Below are 23,789 nucleotides of genomic sequence, written 5' to 3' on the forward strand. Positions count from 1 at the left end.
CACTCAGCCTGTAAATTCTTGGAGAAATAGGAAGTGAAACACATGGTGATTGCTGGCACAGTAACTACTCCTGCATCACAAAGAACATTTCCTGCTTGGTACCACAAGTCAGCATTGTGCCATTTACTTACTGAAGGATCTTCTACAAGCCAGAGAAAAGCTGATTGAGTCACTCATTATAATTAACCTGACTTTGGAGGGAAAAGTAACAGAGAAGCACCAAACATGGAATGCAACTGCGTGTCACTCCACAACACAATAAAAGCTTCACCTAAGATCATTCACCCCTTTCTCAAGTTGAGATAAAAGTGTACAGTCAATGGGAAGTTCCTTACAGATGAATTATTTTTCAGAGCCATGCAGTACTGCCTTTGGGAGAAAAAGGGACAGACGCACTGCAAAGACTTCTCTCATCTCCAAAAATTTTACCTGTCAAATTTACCAAATTTCCAAAGTCTGGATCACAAATACTATCTTAGATAAGATGATGCTGAGCAGTTGTGCGGGGAACTAAGCACTGAGGAACTGATAAAGAAACTGTACTGTCAATATACATAGTGGTGTTCTTTTTTTAAAGGCTAAGTAAATACTACCTATTGTTTGGTTCCTAACAGAACAAAAGCAACACCGCCCACTAGTATTAGAAGAAATGTATGATGCTTACCTGCGACCACATTCTGAATATTTACCAATATTTTTTAATATTAAGGCAGCTGTTAATCGGATGTGTTTAGTTATTGGTCCCTCTTTTTCATCCTATAAAAGGAAAGAAAAAAAATGTTAAAGATCCATAGTAGTAGGTAATAATTAATATCTAATACTTGAGTCAACCAATACTTACTGTGAAATCTCTGAAGACGAGGTTTCTTGATCCCCTCCTTAATGCCATTAGGGCAGCACTTGGATGATTCACAATGGCCTTCTGTGCTCTGGGAGCAGCAGGAGTACCCCCTACAGCTGGCGGCCTATATTAGCAAAGAAAGAATTAACAAACTTTACACCACGTTCTGATAAACTAACAACTCTGAAAACGTATTTTGACAACTTATTTTTTTTTAATCTATTTGAACAGAGACAGAAAGATCCATTAATTTTTGGTGCTGATATGCAATTTGTCTTTTCTTTCCACAGCAAGAAACCTTACTGCAAAGCCATCAGAAGAGTCATAAGCTTTATTTTGTGTGGGGAAAAAAAACCTGACCATTCTTGAAGAAGTACTGCTCATCACTAATGACATCTGTGATGGAAAGTAACAACATATTGTACTAATAACAGAGCTACTTTCCTGAAGCGTACCTACTTAAAGGAACGTTTTATTACATAGAATATAACAGGAACAGTGATAATGGCTATACAAACATCATCTGAGATTGGGGCAGGACTGTCCTAAAAATATAGCTGTTTAAAACTTGACACGGCTAGGACCATTAAACACTGAGACAATATAAAACACGTATTAGCTGTGCTTAGTAAGCAATGTAAGGCAACACGATCCAAGTTATGATCTAAGACATAAAACACTAAATTGTTAAATCATACCGAACATCTGTAAAACCAGTTACTGCAGCTTTCAAACAGATTAAGAACTTACTCAGTGTATTTTATAAAGCTGGTACAAATAAAGACAGTGAAAGCAAATCCTCAGTTTTCAGTATGAACACTGAAGTCAAAATTCTTCCACGTGAAACGTTGAAATGAGCCATACAACTGGAGTTTAGAATGCGTAAGTGTGCAACTTAATGAATAAGTCTTTAAGTGTCGTAATATCATCAAGCGATGATTGCAGCATCAGTGGTGAAATATCACTTCCATAAATTTAGTAATATTCTAGTACCCTAGTAGAACTAGGGTACCAGAACCCCAAGTAGTACCCTGGGTAGAACATATCAACATACTAAAAACAAAGTAGTGCTTGCAAAGGGCAAAGGTAGCATAAATCAAATGTAAATGTGTCTTTTTTTTTTTTTTTTTAATTAAAGCCAGCCTGTAAGAATATTAGAATATTGAGGCACTTTCCAGCAAAGAGAAGTGAAAGTCTTTACGAAGGAAAAAGAGAAGGGCAGGGGCTGAATTAAGGAACTGTTGGGAAATGACATATGCTTATAGAAGACTGCAGCACAGTAATTATTGATCTTCCTTTTTAATTCCTGGAATATTGTTGTTTTTCTTATATTGTGAAGAACAAGGATTCATCAACCGAGGCTGTTCCAAATGTCTCTCTTCAACAGCTATCATAATAGGATCTAGAAAGCTGAAGTACTTTTGCCTTGATTCTAGAAATACTGAAAAGGGGCAATTGTAATGAATACAGATTGCCTTCTCTTTTTGATTTTGGAAAAAAGGGTCTATAAAAGAGTTACTCAGATTTCAAGTAGACCGACTTGTGTCTCCATGCACATATGCATCTCAAGAACATCTGGAGTCCTAAAATTTCTTAATTATGTTATCAATTTAATATCAGAAATTAATATCATATCATTCATGTTATGATTAACGTTTCCCCATTCCCATGCTGTATGAAGAACATTTTTGATAGCTCACACAACCACCTACACTGACCTAATTAGGGAATTCTGCCTTACAAGAGGGCATGTATGAAAGCCTTTTTTTTTTTTTTCTCCCTAATACACCTATCTGTGCCAATCCTAAAGAACCCTGCAGGAACAGAGCTATTGGATGTGTTATACGATGAAACTTTTCTGATGTGGTTTCAACTCTGCCATTTCATACTAGTAGATTGTATCATCAGCCCTATGCTTCCCACTTACCATGTATTTAAGACTATATTACCATCATTCTTCATTTTGTGGTTTTCAGAGGTCTGAATGCTGCTTAGTGTAATGAAACAAGGCACTATAATGCAACCGTAAGTCTGTGCTGAGAAGTTTGGGGATTTTTATTTTTTTATATACAAACAAACTAAATTTCTCAGCTTTCATACTCTGTTTTCTCTCTGCTGCCTCCAGCAGCTCAGTAGCAATTTAACTAGCTACATCACAGTCTGCCTGTGATTACCAAGTAATCACAACTTTGGCTTGCAACAAAGAAAGTCCAGTTAGTTACTCACAAAGCCCTGGTCTTAATACACTTACACAAGTAACTGAGCCCTGAATAACCTCAACAGTAACACAACCATCCCCAAAACATCACAGAAACGTATCACACTCTATAGTATTTATTCCAGATGGCTGCAAAAACTCTGGGAAAAAGGAGAGCCAAACCTGAATCCAGGTAGCAGCACAAAATAAGAAGACCTAGAGGTCATGGTATTTATCTTGATTAACTTGTTTAAAACAATGTTTATTGTAAGAGTACCTGAATCAAATTAGCCCAAATTTTGACAATAAAACTGGAAGGAACACAGCAAGTTGTAAGACAACTCAGCTGAAAGAAAGAACACAACTGTACACAGCAAATTACTTTCCATTTGCATTACAACCACCTTTCTGTTACAATAAAATGTTGCCCAGTTGTGAAAAATCAGTAGAGTACATTATGAACAATGTTCACTACTGAGTGCTGACAAACATACCTTAAGGGACTACCTGCTCTTTTAATGGTAACTGTGACCACGTCTCCCACATAAAGAATCTTTTCCCTCTTTTGCCTATTTTCTCTTAATGCAGTGGACTTCAAATTTGATTACTGTTATGGACTTTTATCAGTTTCACCTGATAAACCAAGTTATAAACACACAAATTCTTCCAATGATTTCTAATATTCTTATTTTCTCTATTGCTAAGGAGGCTCAGGTCTCTTACTTATTGGAAGGCTTCTGATTTCCTGCTTGCCCAAGTTCATCTTGCTTTAGTCCTGCAAGCAAAGCATCTCTGGAACAATGCTTATCCTGTTTGGGGAAAAACGGAAGACAGAGTGTGTGAAATTTTCCCATGAAATCCTTACTGTTTTCTGAAGTAGTATGCGAAAGAAAATCTGCACCTGTAAATGGGTAATGAAGGAAAACCTCTGCCGCTGGAAAGGTTCACATCCCTCCCATAAGCACTGCCCTGGGTAGACATCTTTTCCTCCATGTTCAGTTGCTGCATGATAGAAGACCTGTGATGGTGTTTGAAACCACCTAAAAAAAAAAAAAGGGGGAAAGGAAAATTTAAAGTTTTTTTTCAGTTAACGATAAAGGGCAACTATCACAAATATAACCCATACTGGCTACACATTTTTATTTTCTGAAAGAAAATATGAAATGATAAATGAGAAGATCTAAACGTCTAAATGAAAAAAGCATGTATATATTTAATCAGTGAGCTACCAATAAATGGCAATATGGCTTTGCTGAATCTAATTGAAATATCTTTTTTTTTTTTTTTTTTTAATTTTACTCAAAAAATGCATCCTAATTGCAACAGGTAACTTCTTTGCAATACAATAAAATAAGGTACAAAACTACAAGTGCTAAAAATTTGGATTTCAAGTATTATTTTTTTCTGTTTTCCTTCTTTACTGGCAGTCATACTCGGACCTTATACGAACTTTAATTTGGAGAAATGGGATACAGACAATTCATCCTATTTGCTCTCAACACTTCATGCTTGACAAAACTGGTGGAGAATAAGGGATCAGTGTAAAATTAGTGCTTTTTAGCACCTGAAATTTAAAAATCAAGGAAATGAATAGATGACATTTCCTGATACACACAAAAGTTGGAAGATATCAACTTATATGACCCCTTTCAACATATTCACTTAAACCTCTATTTTTAAATGACTTCCCAAAATGTCAAACAAAGTGCTTTGCATCCCCACAGCCCCAAAGCATACGGCATTAGATACTTTGGCAAACAAAGTGCTTCTGCATCAACATAAGAGATGAAGTTGTACTAAGCCTGGCCCTGTAATACTCAGGAGTGTATATAAATGTGTATATAATGTGTTTTTTTGATGTTCTATTTGGTGAAAGCCTGTTTGGCCTGATAAGGGTTTTCTTCCATGTCAGCATGATAGAAAAGTTACAGCTCATTTTGAATGCCACCTCAACAGTTCCTAGATCTGCATTTTCAAATTGTCACACGTGTTAAAATAACACGTTTTGTTGTCTATTAGATGGCAATGCAGACTCACTGTATTTCAAAACATACAAAATGAAAACTGGGGATGACTAAGATTTTTCTTTTTAGCCTAGATATATTTTAAAATATAACTCAAGCATCACAAATTACATCTCCTACTTCAAGAAACAAACAAAAAAAAAATGGCCAAAAGAAAAGAAGTACTTAGCCACTTACAATTCATTTGAGTTCAAGTAACCCAGTTCATGACCACGTGCTTAAGGCTTGACAGAATAGGCCTGGTAACACAGCTGCTGCCTTTTGGGGGAGTTGTTACCACCCGCAGCCTTCACACCTTTGCTGGATGGAGGCCACCACCGCAGCAGTCTTACTGAAGAGGAAACACCCCCACCTCAGCCACTCCAGTTCACACACCAGCATTTCAGTTTCAATTAACACAAAACGTATTTGCGGTAAGATGTGGGACTGAACTCACCGGGCTGAACAGTGCCAAGAGGGAGATGACCCCAGCCAGAGACTTACAGGAAGCAGCCACGGGTGAGCTTAAGCCTGCAGCAGTGGTTTATGGACAAGTTTGAGTCACCTCCTTCCATGTCCCACTGCTCAGCTCAGTGCTGCCCTTCGTGCAACACTTGGGATTGATACACAGGCCTAAGCATCACCTGCTGTTACCTGAACCTCACGGCAGTGTCAAAGGGCTCATTTCATGCAAAGACAAACCTTCGTTATGAACTGAATCCTACTGCAATAACCGCCTGTAATTCAGCAGTTACCTTCCACACAGCAATACATATTGCTTTCTTAAAAAATAAAAATAAGAATATCCATCTTTTCCATCCCAGCTGTTACTGAATGGAAGCTGGGAAAAAATACCTGCCTCGTGCTGTTGGTCCAAACAGAAAATACAATGAATATACAGTGTTTTACATCTACATTTGCTCAACAGCAAAAGCTGATCTTTCAGAGAAAAGAGACATCTTTCCACAATAAAGGAGAAAGTCAGTACGTAAACTTAAGTCTAGCACTTTATGAATAATCCCTGGCATGGATGAAACAAATTTCCTGGCATACATGAAACCCCAAATGTAGTTTGAAACACTTTATTCAACACAGCTTTATTTTTCTTAAAGCCTCACCGTTTCAACAGTGTTTGTTTGTTCACTCTATAATGCATTCAGTGCTATACTTCAAGCAGTGATCTAAAAAGATTCAGATTTACTACAACTTTGTGAGAAAAAACTACTTTTGGCAGTACAAAATTCTATTCAATAACTTAGGCAGCATAGTCAGACTCCATAATACTAGTTTGCAAAATTTAAAATTTATTCAGAAAAGAAATATCTATTTATTCATGAGCCTTAAATCAACATTTCGCTATAGTAATAAAAAACCTTAAGTACTGAGAATATGGTCAGTTGAACCTAAACTCTTCGTTTCACACTTAATTTCTCCATCATTCTGTTCAGCTGCTGCACAGACCTAATAGCTGATCTGACAGGCAGTGGAGATTCGATAGCAATTCCAATTTATTTTTTAAATATAAAGCAATTTAAGAGCAGACATCTCCTGCCTACTTGTGAAACAAAGTAACAGCTTTTAAATTAACCTGCTTACAATTAGCAGCACTTGCAGACAGCTGAACTTCAAAGGAAAACACCTACTTTCTGTACCAACCATAATGCAAAGCAGCATGCTGACAGCTTTCAGAGCTTTACCTCCACTTCAGATACTGAACCAGAACTCATCTGGGAGAGGCTGATCGTTACAAGTATTTGCATATAGCTGGGCCTGATCTCGTTGTGGTCTTCAGATACTACAAGTAATGAGGACTGTGTAACGTACAGGTTATATACATCAAACTCTGTAGGGTGAGGTACCAACCTCTTAGTGTAACGCTTCCAAATTAAATTCAAAAACAAAGCAAGAGAAGCCAGCAAAACCAACCACACCTTTGGAATCCTGCTTATCAACGTTTATTGTGACTGTCAATAAAATGTTTCTGAGGGCCTTCACTGCCTCCTGCAATGCAGACTGGAAGGAACACTTAATGCGACTATATTGTGAGAATAAAACTAACAGACATGCTCACAGAACACAAGGGTAAATGACCGTCAAATTAATCCACTGTCCTATCTTCCTGGTAAACCATGAATACCACAAAAGAAGCACTGTTCAATCACAGTGGTATCACAACGATAAACCTGCCTGCTTAATACCTAAGGGCTAGGCAAACATGAATCCAAGTATTGGATGCAAAAGTAACAAGGCAGGCTAATAACTCACTCAAAAGAAACTTATTTCCTGCTTAAACAACAATAGGAGCAGCAAAGATTGTAGCTGTTTTCAGTGTAACTCTCAATAATAGGTGGCAGTTCCAGATTTTTATGGCAATTAGAAACAGGAAGCTTACAGGAGATTCGATGCTGCTGATTTTTATCAAGCTGTTGAAAGAATATGCATAAGCTATATGCATATGATTAAGTTGCTAACTTAACATTTTGATTCTTTCTTCACCACTAAGAATGCTGAGTGTAAGATTTGTCAAAACTCTTTTTAGGCTGGGGCTGAAATAAATATTTAAAAATCAGTGTAAGAAAAAGAGATGTGTACTACAAGGACTAGATTTCAACAATGCAAAATCTCTGAGGGCTTTAAAAGTAACGGGACAACTATGAACAAAAACCGGTATAGTAACTACAGGAGAAACTAAAGCAAAAGTACAGTATCTTTAAAATACAAGGCAGAGACCAACTTGTAAAATATTGACCCTGTAGCTCTTGACTCCAGTTTCAGGAAAAATTACCAGAATAATACCTTAAAACAGACTTGGAAGAAGACTGATAACTGTATTGTTCCTCCTCCTGCCCCAAGATTTGTCTGCACGTATGTACATCTTAGTTCACATGACATCAGCTTGTTCCACGGCTAGATGCCACTTCAATTCTACACAACTCATCCTACACGACTGAAGACATAGACAAAAGTTGGTGACTAGCTTATGCTTCAAAACTGTAATTCATCAAACTCTTCAAGATGGTATAAATTGCCAAAGCTTCTGTTAGGAAATACTCCCAAATTTTCACTTCTATCCCAGTATATCCACTCTTCTACCAACAAAGGTATTTATATGTATTTATTGTGAAGCTAGTGGAGTATGGATGGATCTAGAGCTGTACTTATTCTATAGCCTTACATGCATTTATTACATAGCAATAAATTGTGTCACCTACCAAAGACACAAAAATCACTTTTAAGGTGAAATTAAGGCAAGGATTTAAAAAGCCACAGTAGATATCTATAGTACCAGCCAGAATCTTACATAAAATCCATATATCTTGGCATTGACTTAATGGTCTTTTAATTGTTTGTAAGGAATGAAAGAAACAGAACCTACAACTTAATGGGTCTACAAATTAACTGTCCTTCAGTATTCCTCCTCTAAGTTTTGTTCAAATGCCTCATTTTCACCATTAGTTCCAATAGTTCTAATTTTTCCATAGTTCCATTCCTACTTTCTGAATGTCTACACACCAGCTTTCTGTCAAATCAGCTCATCTTTATGCTCCCTTCGTCTTGTCCTACAACTACAAAGTGTCTCATCCTTTTTCTTGCCCATTCTAAACTTACCTAATTTCTGTCACTGTTTTCAAAGTGGCTATTTGACAACTACCTTTGTTTCAGAAGTCTGTATCCTTCACCGAGAACTTCTCATGCTCACAAACCAACGTTATTTTAAAAATCAGTATCCAAAACTCTGTTAGCTCACCCCTCTTCTTTTTTTCCTAAATAAAAATATCTTTTTTATGGACAAAAACAGCAAATCAAACAAGTCCAATCATTGCTGTCCAATCTTATGGCTAAGTGCCTTTTTACTTCCTTGTGTGACATGGCGTCCTGTGGTGCACAAATGGCACCAATAATAACTAAAATTAGTCATAACCTAAACAAGACTTCGACCAGGACAAAGAATTGCAACACCCTGCTCTTGCAAAACTGGAAACACAGGAAATATATTAAAGGATGGATACATAAAATAACGTCTAGATATTATTTGTAACTGGAGTACAGTCACTATTTTTCTATTTGCAACGCAGAGAACAAGCATCAGAGCTAGGATTATTTTTTCTTGCTCAACTATATGGAAGTATATTATTTATAACTGAAGAACCAATATATTAAAAGAAAGCCACCAAATACGTTTTACGTTCTGAAGTATAATTGAAAGCAGCTAAATGACTTGCGCTCTTCCATCCCCTCAACATTTTTCACTTGTTCTTTTCCCTATTAACCACGTATAAGGTACCTTAAGGAAACGAAATGGATAGAACTTGTCATATAACTTTACAAGCATCGGCTAATTATTAGAAGAACTTAGTTAAATAAAAGAGCCATTTACTTTTTACAAGATTGCCACAGACACATGAAGTTCTGTCCAGGTTTCTTCATTTGCTCTGCATGCTGACTTGCTGCAGTGTATGAAGGTGGCTGCAAATTGATCTGCTGGCCTTGTACTTGCACAGTTGGTATTGACGTCGCAGGTGTGCTCTGCAGAAAGGGTTAAAACACAGTTTTAAACAGGGCATATAACAAGACATGACACATACAGTTTGCTATTTGCTCAAAGATCTTTTGTTCTATGTTTCAATCAACCAACAATTTTCCAGATTTTAACAGTTTAATCTCCAAATAAGCATTAACAGACATAATAAAGAGGGATAGATACAACTTTTACACTTTTTACAGCTTTTACTTTATTGTTATTATTTATGCAGAAGTTTCTAGCATTCAGACTCCTACATCTTATGCCAAATTCAAATACAGAATTATGAATGCAAAGGTATTTCTCAAGGGCACCAGTGGAAGAAAGGTTCTCTTTATTTTGCAAACGCTTTATTTGTTCTTAAAGAAAAACTGCAAACACAAGGGGTTGTAGTATCATCAGCACAGGGATTACTTTGCTTTCCCATTTAATGTAGTAGAAAATGTTGCTTAAAAGTAAGATGAGCACTGATAATCTAAAACTGCTCTTTGATGAAATGGTTTCGCACGCTGCAGCTGTGGAATTCTTGAAGCATCTCATTAGTACACACCAGTCTGTGTTACACAGTACGTAACAAAAGGTAAACTCAACAATGCTGAAAAAAACACTATCAAAGACCAGTTGGCTCAAACCATGACTTTTTTTTTCTCCTCAAAACTTTGCAAATGATATAATTAAGCTCTTGTAAATCTGCACATCCCTTTATGTAACACACCAGAACATCTAAGCATGCTGTGCTACTTGCGTACAGTGAAATACAAACAGCTCAAAAAGACGTTCCCCTTGCTTTCTCACAACTTTATGAGGATCTTATTCTAACATTAAATAAAAAATATCTTAAGTCAACTACAAAGTTCAAACTCGATGTGTGTTTTTGTGTGTTCTTTTTCCCTTCCCCCTCCCCTCTGAGTAATAAAAATACCGAATGCTGATTGCCCCACTTCAGAACGCTGTTTACTTTAGAATACTGATTCTCTTCTTCCTTTTTTTCCTAGAAGTCTCTGGCTGGCCAGGCACTTATAAGAAGGAGGACAGGAAAAATATTAAGCTTTTGAATACTGTCTAGCAAAGAAGTTGTTTTATTCCCTACTGACAGAAAAGGAATGCATCGCTGTTCAAGAGCCCAAATAAAACCACTTTTAAATCCACTTTCAAGTGGTGCACCCAACACCGTGCTGACATCATTACAGCCCTGTTACTGAACAGCTGCAGGTTTTAACTGCAAAGAAACAGCTAAGTGCAACTTCTGACATGTCTTTGGAAACTGCTCCTAAGTTTTCTTGCTGCTACTCTCCAAAACTCTCCCAAGGTACAGTCCCTCCTTACAACACATTATTAGCTATAATAACATAGCCAAAAAGACAGCAGAAAAAGTCTTATCAAAACCAAAATACCCCCACGTCTAAGCACAAATCTTGACAAAAAAGAGGCAAAAACTCAGCGAAACTCCAGAGCACAGCACGACTATTACAGGATGCCTGTTGCTGGTGTATGAGAAAAGCTGCAAGAAGAGACTTGAGCCCATTAGTCATAAATACAAATTGTTTTGGACTCTGCAATTATTTTCACTCCAAGATCTCTAAGCCCTTTAACAGATTAGGAAAGGGATTTTCACAATGTCTTTTTTAACACAGGTACACACGGGCACACCCCCTTTTAGGATCCACCTCCCTTTAACGAGGTGTTTTTAAAGCGAAGCTGAAAGTAAAATCCTCGAGAGTCAGCAGCACGGCTCGTTTTGCAGTCTTCACTTAGCATCCTCCTGTCAGTACATAACGATGGTCTTTGTGCAACTTTTTATCCTCCACAGAACTTGTGGCTCATTTAATGTGCTGAAGAGAGTGAGATTACTGAATTAATTCAGGATTTCGTTTAATTCACATCACTCAATGCGTGGTTCGTGTATTATTTACTCCATTCTACGCAAACCCTGCAATTAATCCGGAATTATGAATTTTCTCAAGGGTTTTCCTGGCAAGCTCTCCTAGTGGTATTCTAAGGTCTTAAACAATTTTTTAATGAGATGGTATTATTTTAAATAATGAGAGCTGAGATATTAAATACAAAATGTTAAACGCTGCAAATGAAAGAATTCGGAAAGGGAAACAATTTTCAGGACAAAAAGTTAAAATCAATTCCCTCCCTCCAATTCCTTCCTACCCTAGTCTTCTATGAGGAAAAAAAAATACAAAGCTGGTAGACTGAAAAGAAACACATAAGATAATTGTTGTTTAGTATTCTCTTATTACTGTTGCACTGTGGAGTAGGGTAACTTTGTTCCAACTTGTAGCATTAGCTGGTTACAACACCCATGAGCTTCTAAGTCCAATGTGTTGCGCATCCATCATTTGGGCTGATTATATTCTATACATCAACAGAGGAAGGGAAGTCGCATTTGTTTTCCTAGGTCTTATTTTAGAAACAAAAATTCTGTGTTTGAACATCGTAAAGCTTTCCTTTCTTCATTCCAGAGATCTGAAATACTTTATTATTATTATTATTATTATTATTTTCCCTGCTTTATTCTCATGTGTTGATTTAAATAATGCACGATACGCTGGAAATCACTGACCTCAGGTGTGAAACTCCTTTATTCCAGCACGCACCTAGAAATGCTTGCTATGTGATACTTTCTTTACAGTACTGATACATAATGACTATGCAAACTTAGTTCTCTGCGTTAATGAACTAAGTATGGCATTTCACCCCCTCTAATAAATTATTTCTCAGGGAAGTACCATAGAAAGAAGTTTCCTCGTGTCATCAGGTATTTCACAAGATTCCCTCCACTAGCAACAACATGAAATAATCCCAGGTTCCTCACGAAACCCACTGCCCAGTACTCCAGCACACCTGACAGTTTTACAGCCTCTTTCTATACTCTGGCTAACTCCCTCCACAATCACAATTAGCAGCTGACACCACTTAGCACTTCTGCAAATCAAACCTCACTGGACCCCAGGACTGCACAGTACCTCTAGCATCAGCATCCTAGCTCTCGTTTGAAACGCATAGCCAGGTCATGAAACCACTTTCACAGATCACTGAATGCCGTTTTAAGGACCTGTGGGTCCTTATACAAGATATAAGTCCACAACTTTCTGAGAAACTAAATCCTAACTAAAGCAGAGCAGCTAAATACGCAATATTCATATTACATACACACATATATAAGGAACAAGTCTATGTTTAGGGAGTTCCCAACTCAAACAATCTAAGTCACTCCACGAAGTTTGCCCCAAATTACCATTACTTCCACACAAACTGACCTGGTAACCGTGTTTGCCATGATCTGGGAGCCCTACAACACCACACATTGTGTTAAAGCAGCTAAGACACCGCACAAAGAACCTGAAGCAGCTTTTTAGAGAGGCACAGAAATACCGTTCTCTGACAAACTGATTCCTTCTTTAATTGCCCTTTGAGAGCAACCCCTAAGACAGCATGCTCTGAACTCCTTCATACACTTCATGGGAGCGTTGCTGCATTCCCTGTTGTCGATTACCTTGGTCTTTGCAGCAAGATCTCAACTCAAGGCACGTCTCTCAGCTTGCAGAAGAGGTGTACAGATGCAAAAGCTCAAGTTTGAATGCTGAAAGTTAGGGGTTTCGTAACTTCACGGTCCACTGAGTAAAACTGAGCTATACAGACTGCTGGCCTTCAATGGTTTTTCTCAGAAGAATATACTGACCATATACTAAAGATAGCAGAATAAAACAACTGCGGTCACTGTTTCATCACCCGTGGGCTCTTCACCTGCACTGCTGATGAAGGACATCTCAAACAGCACCAGCCGTGACCTGCCTTAGCCCAGGTTCAGTGCTGGGTAAAGGCAGCTCTCTGCTCTCACGAGCAGACGCTGCCCCACGCTCAGCTTGACTTGACGTGGCTGGAGCCAGTCAGGCCCTCCTAGCACCATGTCCCTGTTACCAGAAGCGTGCTTTGATTCAGAGCAGAAGGCAAGGTCCTATATGGAAATGTGGCAAACATTGAAGCACAGCTAGCAAGCCTAGCTGAACTGGAGCTGCCCTCGCGAGAACCATCAGGGTCCCTGCAGTGCACCTCCCAGCACGGCAGGTTCTGGCTCAGGCACAGGTCCTGCCCAGAAAGCAGCTTCTTTCTTTGTCCAGCTACTGCGATCCCTGTACGATAGAGAGCTGGGACTACAGACACGAAGAATTCTTTGAAGTAGAAATTAAAAAGTGAAGAAAAAATATCGAGATCTTTTTTTTTTTTCCCCAGTTACCTTAACTTTAATTAATCTTAATTTTACCTTTACTTTGCCAGCTGCCTTTTACTACAGTCATTTCTTCAGGATAACAATGTCACTTCTGAATTGACCACACAAAGGCCAGGAAGGAGGTACTGGCCTCATCAAGAACCTGGCACAGGTGATTAAACACAGAGGAGGATGCTTTAAAGAATGGTTTCCCATCTTGCTCCCTGGGCCAATGGAAACAAGAATATACTGCAGGGGAGATAAACATGATGGGTAGCCAAGATTAACAATGCTGGCTACATTATTCTCCAAGCACATTCCTTGAATTATGTCACTGATGCTGACTTGAGAGACAGCTGTTTGGTCACTCCCCCAGTTCAGTTTGAAGAAAATCTTTTGACAGCAGTCTTTAAAGAATTACAATTTAAGCAAAGTAAAATAATAATAATAATAATAATAATAATAATAATAATAATAATAATAATAATAATAATAATAATAACAACAACAACACATTATTTTTAGAGTCTACACTTAAGACTGGCTGTTAAAATTTTGCTTACAGCTGAGTACTGTATTGTATTGCAACACTTCAAACTACGATTTTTTTTTAGTATATATTTTACTACCTACCCTACACATTGCTATTATAGATAAACTTTAAAACGATACAGAAGATCCTCTTAAAATTCTGCTCTCTATCTTTCTGCATTGAAATGGCTGAACAGTACCTGGGCTGCATCACCAACAGTGTGGCCAGCAGAGCGAGGGAGGTGATTCTCCCCTCTCTTCTGCTCTCGTGAGACTCCACCTGGGGTGCTGTGTTCAGCTCTGGGGCTCCCAACACAAGAAGGACATGGAGCTGTTAGACTGAGTCCAGAGGAGGGCCACAAGGATGACCAGAGGGCTGGAGCACCTCTCCTATTAAGACAGGCTGAGGGAGTCTGGGGTTGTTCAGCCTGGAGAAGAGAAGGTTCTGGGGAGACCTCATTGTAGCCTCCCAGTACCTAAAGGGGGACTACAGGAAAGCTGGGGCTCTTGTCAGGGAGTGTAGGGATAGGACAAAGAGTAATGGATTTAAGCTGAACAAGGGTAGGTTTCTATTAGACATTCAGAATAAATCCTTTACTGTGAGGGTGGTGAGGCCCTGGCACAGGCTGCCCAGAAGCTGTGGGTGCCCCATCCCTGGAGGTGCTCAAGGCCAGGCTGGATGGGGCTTTGGGCACCCTGGGCTGGTGGGAGGTGTCCCTGCCATGGCAGGGGGCTGGAGCTGGGTGGGCTTTGAGGTCCCTTTCAGCCCAAACCATTCTGTGAGGCTACGATGTTGCTGCTACAGCATGGTTTGCACTGAACTCTTGCACTACACAAATGCAAGCTCTTAACACCTGCACAGTCCACTTGCAGATCAGGCACTTGAGCCTATTCCAAGTAAGGAGAAGGAGATTTTATCTCTAGACTGAGTGGCTTTAGATCGAGATATTGGCCAAAAAAAAGGAAGCCCTGTATATCTGTGAAAACTGAAAGCTCAGAGGTTTCTACTAACCAGAACGGATTGTTTACAAAACACCCTAAGGTATTTCACGAACAAGAGCTCCTCCATTTGGGCACAAGAGCTCCCTGTCTGCTAGGAGCAACAAAACCCCATGGTCTGGGGCCAGAAACAGCCTGCATCTCCATTTCACAGAGCCAACACTGCCATTCTCTTTATGGATTCACGGATAACTATTTTAGCATGATGTCTGCCCTATTCAAAGCCCTACTGCGCCTCCAGCAGGAGCACACACTACGTGCCAGTGTCACGGGGCCCTACTGACATGCAGAGCTCTGTGCAGCTTCAAAGCACTCAGCTTTTCTTCACCCATCACCTGGATGTGCAAACCCTTATGTAAATAAGTTTACATTAACATTAAATGGTTAATTATTACATATCGTGGAATTTACAGATAAATATTACTGAAATGTTCATGTTTAGCTTCCTCAGGACAATGAATGTATTAAAAGGCAACACAGGCTGAAGATGAACATAGCAGGACTTGACCACAAGGTAGGGGTCAGGTGGCTGGCAAGGCACTAAAGCAAATGTTCTTTTCTTGTTGCTCAACTGCTAAGGTTTAAGTCTGCTTGCAACAGTGTGCCTCACAAGCAAAGAGCAGTAACAGCGCAGAGATTCTGTATTTGGGTACTTCCAGCTGAGAAACTCATTTGCTCTGTGACTAGGAATGAATTACACCTCCTGGGGCTACACACCTGCTTTCTGCTGCATGGTAATTCTCAGCTTCCCAATCAACGGAGAGCAGGAGCAAATAGTTCAGGCAACGCTTACGCGGTTTTTGCCACCTAAATTTCCACACAAGCACGTTTCAAGTGGGCGGCCAGAAGAGAAACAGGGATGCTTTGTTTACGAGGGGATGACAGTGATGAGCAGGGAAGTGATTACTTAAAAAGCCAGATCAGGCAATTCACATCTGATTCGCTCACTCGTAGAAACCTGGCATAATATCAGAGCGCTTCTTCAAAACACAAACCCATTGGGGTAAACCAACGTGGTTATGTTCAACAGATGCTTCGGAGGAGTTTGAAGAGGAGTAAGGAAAAAATGGAAAAGAAAAAGTACACAGGTAGGTAATTACTCATTTCTTTTTCCTTTTCATCCACCACACCAGCACAATGCCTCAGGAAAGCCATAATCCAGGAACCAAAAGCAGAGAAATAAAAGAAAAGAAAGCTAAGAAAGTAAAGTGCCAACTCTGTCTCCTCACAAGGCCACATTTCAAGCGCTTACCAAATACAGATGGAGATATAAGAGAAAAAAAATCCAACACTGTGCATCATACATTCCTTTCATGACATAACTCATATACCCATAGCTCAATTTTTGTAGGAATATACAGAAGTCAGTATATATGTAGTTATTTTTCAGCCAGTCCTGCTGACATGCAATTAACACTGAACCATCACAGACTGTACCCGGAACACACCTGTATTTGTCTAGCTGCATGCAGAGAGCACCACACGGGCTGTCTCACAAACATGAAGTTTGTAATTGTTGCAGGTCATTTTCCCCCCTCGGGCATACAGTAGCAGCCCATTTCATAGTACCCTTCACATCATGAAACCAACCTGAACTTTTATGTTCCCTGAAGAATTATTTCACTTTTTTTCTTGCCTTCTCTTTGCTGTTCCCCCTCCTCTGCTTTATTTATCTTTCCTTATCTTTGGTTCAAGCATCTTCCCTTTCTCCCCTCTGCAGTTCATGACAACTTATCCTGCTACAGCTGCATAAGCAACGCTCTCCTCCTCCCTCTTCTGTCCTCTGCATCTCCTTTTCCAGCCTTCCTGCTGTGGTCAAATTTTATTACAGATTTTCTTCCTCTATTCCTTTCTCACTTCTCTGAAATACATACTCTAGTTTAAAATAAAATTTCAAGATGACAGACAAGCAGGAAATCACATAATAACAGCCTCAGCAGCTATGTAATTTTGCTGTAGCTAATATCCCTTTATTTCCTGTCCCTCACCATTTTTCTTCCATGGGTTGCATTTATACTAAACTTCACGCTGTTTGCAGAGAGAAGCATCTTCCCCTATTTCTTCTGCAAGAGACAAAGTACAGGCTAGGTGCTCTAGAGAGGATAAAACAATGCAGATGTTCGAGTGAAACAAGTGTCCCTTAGCTGCTGCCTTTCAACAAGTCAGAGACAAGCAAGCTGCTTATCATACGAGGAAGGCTCTCAAAATGGGAGGGAAAAAATAATTTGGTATGAATTTACAGTACCTAAACCCAACAGTCACTAGTAAAACCCACACTGAGTTAGCGAGAATTAGGCTACGTACTATTTCTGGGTGTCTCGAACCTACTCCTAAAAGCAGACTCAATATTGGAAATACTTTAGCATCTGCTTTTCCAGCATAACAATGGCTGTTTGCAGCAGCCAGACACCTTTGGAAAAAAAAGAGCTAGCCAGGTAGCACTTCTAGGCCAACACACATTTTAAAGAAAGCATTTTTTCATCATTTTGAAGCAGGACAGAAAGCAAGACAGAGCATCCTCCAGACAGAATAGGCTAAATTCCATGGAAACAGACATTAAGCTAAGACTTGGATCTGCAGATTTGCACTGAATTGCAGACTAAGCTGGCAGCACGTCTATTTGTATGGGTAATGGAAAAGATGTAAACATGGAGAAAGTATTAATGACAGTGTACGGAAAAAAAGTACAGGGTATCTTCCCTATCCTTTAAGAAACTTTCAGCATGGAAAATACTCATTTCATTTTTTTTGCTCTGTTTTCATAATGGAACAGGTAATCTCGTACAAAGGAAATCATGAGCTGTACTACCCCCCTCCTCTCCTTTGGGAGAAAACTGGGAAGTCGAATAGCTCAGTAGCCATTTGAGACCCAGCTGCAAATTCTTGCCAGCCGCATGTCCAGGGAATGCATAACCACAGGTAACAGCTATTCCATTCCAGAGACAGAGCTGTACCATTTGCTATTCCAGATAAACCCTTAGCGAAGCTATTACAGAAATTCAAACTGTGTAATAGCTAAAGACATTCACTGTAAAAAAAAACAAGGCATAGCTAATACGTCCACGCTGCAGAAAATCTGCCATTTATCTGGTGTTTTCTCCCAGTGCTACCGACAGACACTTTCCTTTTGGTCTAATCTTTTCTAGCAAGAACAAAGCTAAGTAATGCATCATAAAAATACAGATCTCTCTCTGATAAATGCACATGTAAACATTCAGGTTTTAAAGATGTTTTAAAAACAGGGCTCTGCGTAATATGTTTAAAAGAAAAAAGGGACAAAAACCTGTTAACTGTTAGTCCTGATTTCTGACAATTAGGTGACAGAACCTTAAAAGAGTTTTCTTTCCATAGAAACCTTGCTTGACACAGAAAAGAAGTAGCACCAGCCATCACTTGTTGAGTTTAAGCTCCAGCTCTGTTTCCATCTAGAAGGCCTATACTCCCTATGCCTTCAAAAACAAACCCAAACCAACTGAACAGAAAAGGAAAATAAATGAAAGAAGGGTTGTGCCTCAAGGTCAAAAAGCACGAACATACACTCAGAATTTCCTCTCTCTGCAGTCTGGCAGAATCCGGTGACTGTCACACCTCATATTGCATTCTTTTTGCTCTTATTCAGGTTAGGAAGGGTTTTTTGGATAGGGACTTTATGTCCATGTACAAAGCCAAAATAAAATCCTGAGACTGGAATCATCTGAAACTTGATTATTTGCAGTAATACTCATGAAAATGATGGACATAGCACATTTCTAGTACAGTCTTAGGAAGAAACTACTTTAAAATGTGTTGTGTTTTTTTTTTTTTAAGTTACAGTCAAAAATGGCCCTCGCCAAAGTTTTTCAAACAGAATAAAAAAGCCAAAGAATACTTGCATCAATAAAATGAACATTGGAATTATTTTGTAATAAACAAATGTATATTCTGACACATTTGCGAAACAATACTTGCTCCTGACCATAGTGAATTTCTGAAACCAGCCTTTCAAGATCACCTTTAAACACAAGTTTAAGCGCTCATTTCAGCAGGCCAGATACAGCTGCAGTGGTTAACTACCTTGCAAAACACATCTTTGCTCCCCCATAAGCAGTAAGGACCAAGAATAAGATGCAGAACAATACTGACATTCTTACAAGACTGTACAACAACTCATTTTTGTTTTCAGAACAGTAAATCCTTTAAGGAAGAAATCAACGAACAGAAGTTCTTTCCTTACTGCATATTTTGAAGCTACAGGCTATTTGACATACCACTACTGTCAATGACATCAACAAAGTATGCAAGCTATTAGGACTTCAGTCTGTGCAAGAACGCAAACCATCGTTTTCTGAATATTTTAAATACTGTGCAACAGATACAGAGTTTACATTTTGAGACATATTATTTCACAGTCAGAGTTGGAATAAACGTAAAAAGTACGCTGCAACATACCTGTGTGACCATGCTTTGTATATACGTGGTTGGATGCTGCTGCTTTTGTTGAACAGCACTTTCTATTGCTACTTTCGCTACAGTGCTTGGATCCGCTCCAGCTGGCACAGCAACCATAGTGGCACTGCAACCAGCATTGTTGGGGTCACTGATTGTAACAATTCTAACTCCTACTTTATTTGGAATTCCTGGAACAGTTTCCCTGTCATTATCCTCTGCTGGCCTCTTTACAGTTTTGCATTCTGCTGTGCCATTAGTAGACCGAACTTCGGATGACAGGGTAGACTGGGACACTCTAGGTCCTGAGTGTGGAACTGCTATGATTTGATGCCCCTGTATAACAGAGGCTGTAGATTGTGGTGAGACAACTACACTTGGGCGTTGCTGAGGCACATCTGAATTCAAACTTGAAGCTAGAGGTCCATTAGGTAAATCAGTGTTGGTACCACTAAGTTGCTGGGTTAACAGTTTTGCAGCCTCCTGTGTACCGCTTACAACAGGTGAACTACTCAAAGTTAATACAGGCCCATTAGAAATTCTCTCCCCTTGATCACCTTTGGCAGTATCTTGCTGCGTGGCATCCAAATTCCCTTGTTGTTCCACTGAAGATATCTCACCATTTCCTACATGATTGGAAGTTTTGTGATTTGGAATGTTTTTGCTCAAATGAGAACCATCTCCTTTATCAAAATCACAGATTCCATTAACTAGGGGCTTCTTCAAATCACTTTTAATTTCCTGCGTGTCCATTTGTTCAAAGTTCTGCTTTCCAGGAGCTCCGTTCTCACCCATTTCTAATGACGGCCCATTACTGACTTGTGAGCACTGATTGGCCTCATTCTGAGTTTTCCCTGAGTTAGAAGGAGGTAGACTGGAGTCACTATACTTTCTCCCATTTAAAAGACTTCCCACCTGCATTTCATTTTCTTTTGCATCCCCATTGCTGGTGTTTGCAGCTCCTCTTCGGCAGGAAGGATTCTCCATAACTTCAATTTTACGTTCGTGAATGTGTAAACCTGTTGCTTCCTTTGCTTCTTCCTCCTTTTGGCAAATTATTTTATCACCTTTGAACGGGGGAGCAGCAGTACACGGTGATTGTCCAGCTGAAGGTGCTTGAGTAGCTGGAAGCGTTTGCACCTGGAGCCCAACTCCTGTCTGCGTTCCACTCACTGCAATGCCTGCTGGAGCGATGATTTGAGTTGCGTTTCCCTGACTCACAGTTGCAGTAGCAAAACTCGTATTTGGCACAACTGTTATCGTAACCTGGTTGCCAGTAGTCCCTTGGAAAATCGTTGCTGGGCTGTTCGAGATCAACTGACCTGGCAATATCTGTAAATTAGAAATGGGTACTGTTTGCACTGCCCCTTGGGGCGGGATTGCACCCTGGACCAGCTGAACATTTTGTTGTCCAACTAGCAGCTGCTGAGCTGAGGACTGTCCTTGAACTCCGTAACCCGGTGCTTGGTTATTGGCCATCTGATAGACCACCTGAGGGCTCGGAGCTCTTGCATTGTTAGGTGGAGGAATCTGCGGAGCTGGGAGTATAAGCTTCCCCCCTGGAGTGGAGGGGCCTCTTTTCGGAAGAAGCAGTTGTTTTATCAGACTGGATTCACCAGAGTTAGGCTGGCCAACTCCTGCGTTAGCTTGTTGGGACTGAACTTGCATTTGTATCGGCTGTTGTACCTGCTGCTGTGACGATGCTGGTGAGTGTTGCTGCTGCTGCTGCCTCTTTACAGAAAGCATCTGGCTGACGGTAGGAGGGGGTCCTTGTGACTGAGAAGTGGTACACGAAGATGACATAACTGTGGGGACTTGATTATTTGTGACCGGGCCTGGGGATGGTGAAGAAGATGGAGTAATGCTTGGCTGTCCAGTCAACTGGACAGTTTGACCAGCAGGAATGGAAGCTGGGTTAGCAAGCACTATTTGGTGAATGGCTGGTGCGTACGTTTGACCTTGCTGAGCTGGCTGGCTTACAATCACTACGCTTTGCTGGGATGGTGGTGGCTGCGGCTGCTGCTGCGACTGCATGGGCTGCTGTACGTTGGGTGGACCTTGCTGGGATGGCTTTGGTGCGATGTTCTGAAAGCCCACCCTAGAGGTGGGTGGGTTCTGGACGCCTGCAATTGTGACCACCTGCCCAGCTGCTACTTGGAAATTCTGAACGGTGGTGGCAGAAACGATGTTAGAAGCAGAGGTGGTGACGTACTGCTGTGGCGCTATGATGACCGTGTCTTGCTGCTGGTTACCAGTAGAAGATGGCTGAGATGACGTCTGCCCGGGTTGCGATGATGTGGTGATTAGCTGTTGACCCTGTGAAACTGCTGAACTGCATGCTGGTATGTTTTGTACTCTGCCAAATATATGACCCTGAGGTACAGCTTGTTGAATTACTGTAACAGGAGTGCCTGAAGGTATCTGTCCTGGTACCACTGCGTGCAGTGGAGACTGTTGTTGAATTACAGGTTGGTGGTGAAGCAACGTCTGAGAACCAACAACAGCAACAGATGGCTGTGGTCCTGTACTGCTGTGATTTTGATTAGAAGCTTGTGCTCCTCCCACAGCAATAGTAACAGGAACCCCAGACTGGGGGACAGAGCTCTGTATTACTGTGGCCTTCACTACTTCACAGGGTATTGGACCTTTATTCTGTATAACAGTCATTGTAGCATTTTGCTGCTGTGCATGAACAGGGTTTTGTGGAATTCTAGAAACAGTCTGTGCCACAGTATGAACACCTTGAATTGGAAAAGACATCTGTGTTGCTGTCAAAGTTGAAGACTGGTTAATAGGGGTCCTCTGATAATGATTTCCTACGCTTTGTGGCCCATGTGGGATTCCTATTGAAATAAACAAGGTGAAAGTTTGAAAGCAAAAATTAGTTCAAAACACGAACATAAGGAATTTGTAAAACCTCAAGGCCTGAATTTATAATTCTATATAAAGCCATATTGTGTCTGAATTAATGATGCAGCAACAATGGTTTGTCTGCTGACAAGCTTATGGGTCACATGCCAAATATTAGATAGCATGCAAACACATACAGTAATACTATTCAGAACGCTACTGAATAAAATGAATGCAATGAATAAAACCACATTGTCCCTAGTTCTAGCACTTGCAAAATAGTTTCAGTAACTTTTTTTTTTTTTTACTGTCACTTAAGAATCAATGCAAAATACTTTTTATTTAAGTAATTAAAAAACCTGCTGGCGAAGGAGAAGACGACACATCAGGAATTGAATCGACCCGAACGACTGGGGTAGACGAAGTTGGTTGCTGCTGATAGTACATCTGAATGGGAAGTGGTATAGCTCTCCTTTTCACTCCTACCACATGTATATGTGCTTGACCATTGTTATTTGGATCTTCTACTCTCTTCACTGTATGATTTGGAAAGACAGTTCTGCCAAACACAACGTAAATCTATGTTAGTAAACACAGTACTTCAATCCTCTTACCATGCTTTCATTTTAATATTCAACATTACTCTTATGTGCACAGTAAATGTGCTACTGCCTGCATCATTGCAATATAGCAGAATTCTCCAGGAGCTTTGAAGTATTCAGTCACTGAGAACTAACAGGCCAACCTGGCTTTGGCCACAATTTTGAATGAGCTGAGTAAAAACTACAATACCTCCAAAACTACCTGGGAAAGAAGTAAGAAGGCTATAGAAATAACTAGAATGCTATAGAAGTAACTCTGCTAAAGATCCTGAAATAGACTGAAATCAAATCAATTAAACTACAAATGAGTTTCAATTAAAATTCCAAAACTGCATGGCTTTCAAACTTAACTCAGTAGATTTTTTTCCTCAAAGAAATCGAAAGCTACATGTTAGTACTGAGAACGTACAATTGTTTCTTTATGGTTGCGTAAATTTTTGTCTTACCGCAGACATTTATAAAATCCAGTTGATGTCAGGATTCCACCTCGAGCTAATTTACTACAGGTAGAGAGGTATTCAGAGTACATTTCTGCTCGAGAGACTGAGCAATCAAGATACACCTCAAAATGTGCATTCAACCTGAAGACAAAAAAATAGA

General features: G+C 39.9%; 1 protein-coding gene across 3 annotated transcripts in view; it reads right to left on the minus strand.

Moving 5' to 3' along the window:
• The window catches only part of ARID2 (AT-rich interaction domain 2), a 103,585-nt gene that overhangs the window by 3,272 nt on the left and 76,524 nt on the right, over nucleotides 1-23,789 (minus strand). For all 3 annotated transcript variants that reach the window (XM_084508263.1, XM_084508264.1, XM_084508265.1), the window contains 8 exons: nucleotides 23,636-23,770; nucleotides 22,947-23,146; nucleotides 19,741-22,580; nucleotides 9,420-9,568; nucleotides 3,940-4,078; nucleotides 3,762-3,847; nucleotides 842-965; nucleotides 665-756 (listed from right to left, as the gene is read on the minus strand). In XM_084508263.1, coding sequence (XP_084364389.1) covers nucleotides 665-756; nucleotides 842-965; nucleotides 3,762-3,847; nucleotides 3,940-4,078; nucleotides 9,420-9,568; nucleotides 19,741-22,580; nucleotides 22,947-23,146; nucleotides 23,636-23,770 — 3,765 coding nt within the window. The remainder of the gene's footprint in view (nucleotides 1-664; nucleotides 757-841; nucleotides 966-3,761; nucleotides 3,848-3,939; nucleotides 4,079-9,419; nucleotides 9,569-19,740; nucleotides 22,581-22,946; nucleotides 23,147-23,635; nucleotides 23,771-23,789) is intronic.

The sequence above is a fragment of the Aythya ferina genome (assembly GCF_964211825.1).
Source record: "Aythya ferina genome assembly, chromosome: 1".
NCBI classification, from domain to species: Eukaryota; Metazoa; Chordata; class Aves; order Anseriformes; family Anatidae; genus Aythya; species Aythya ferina.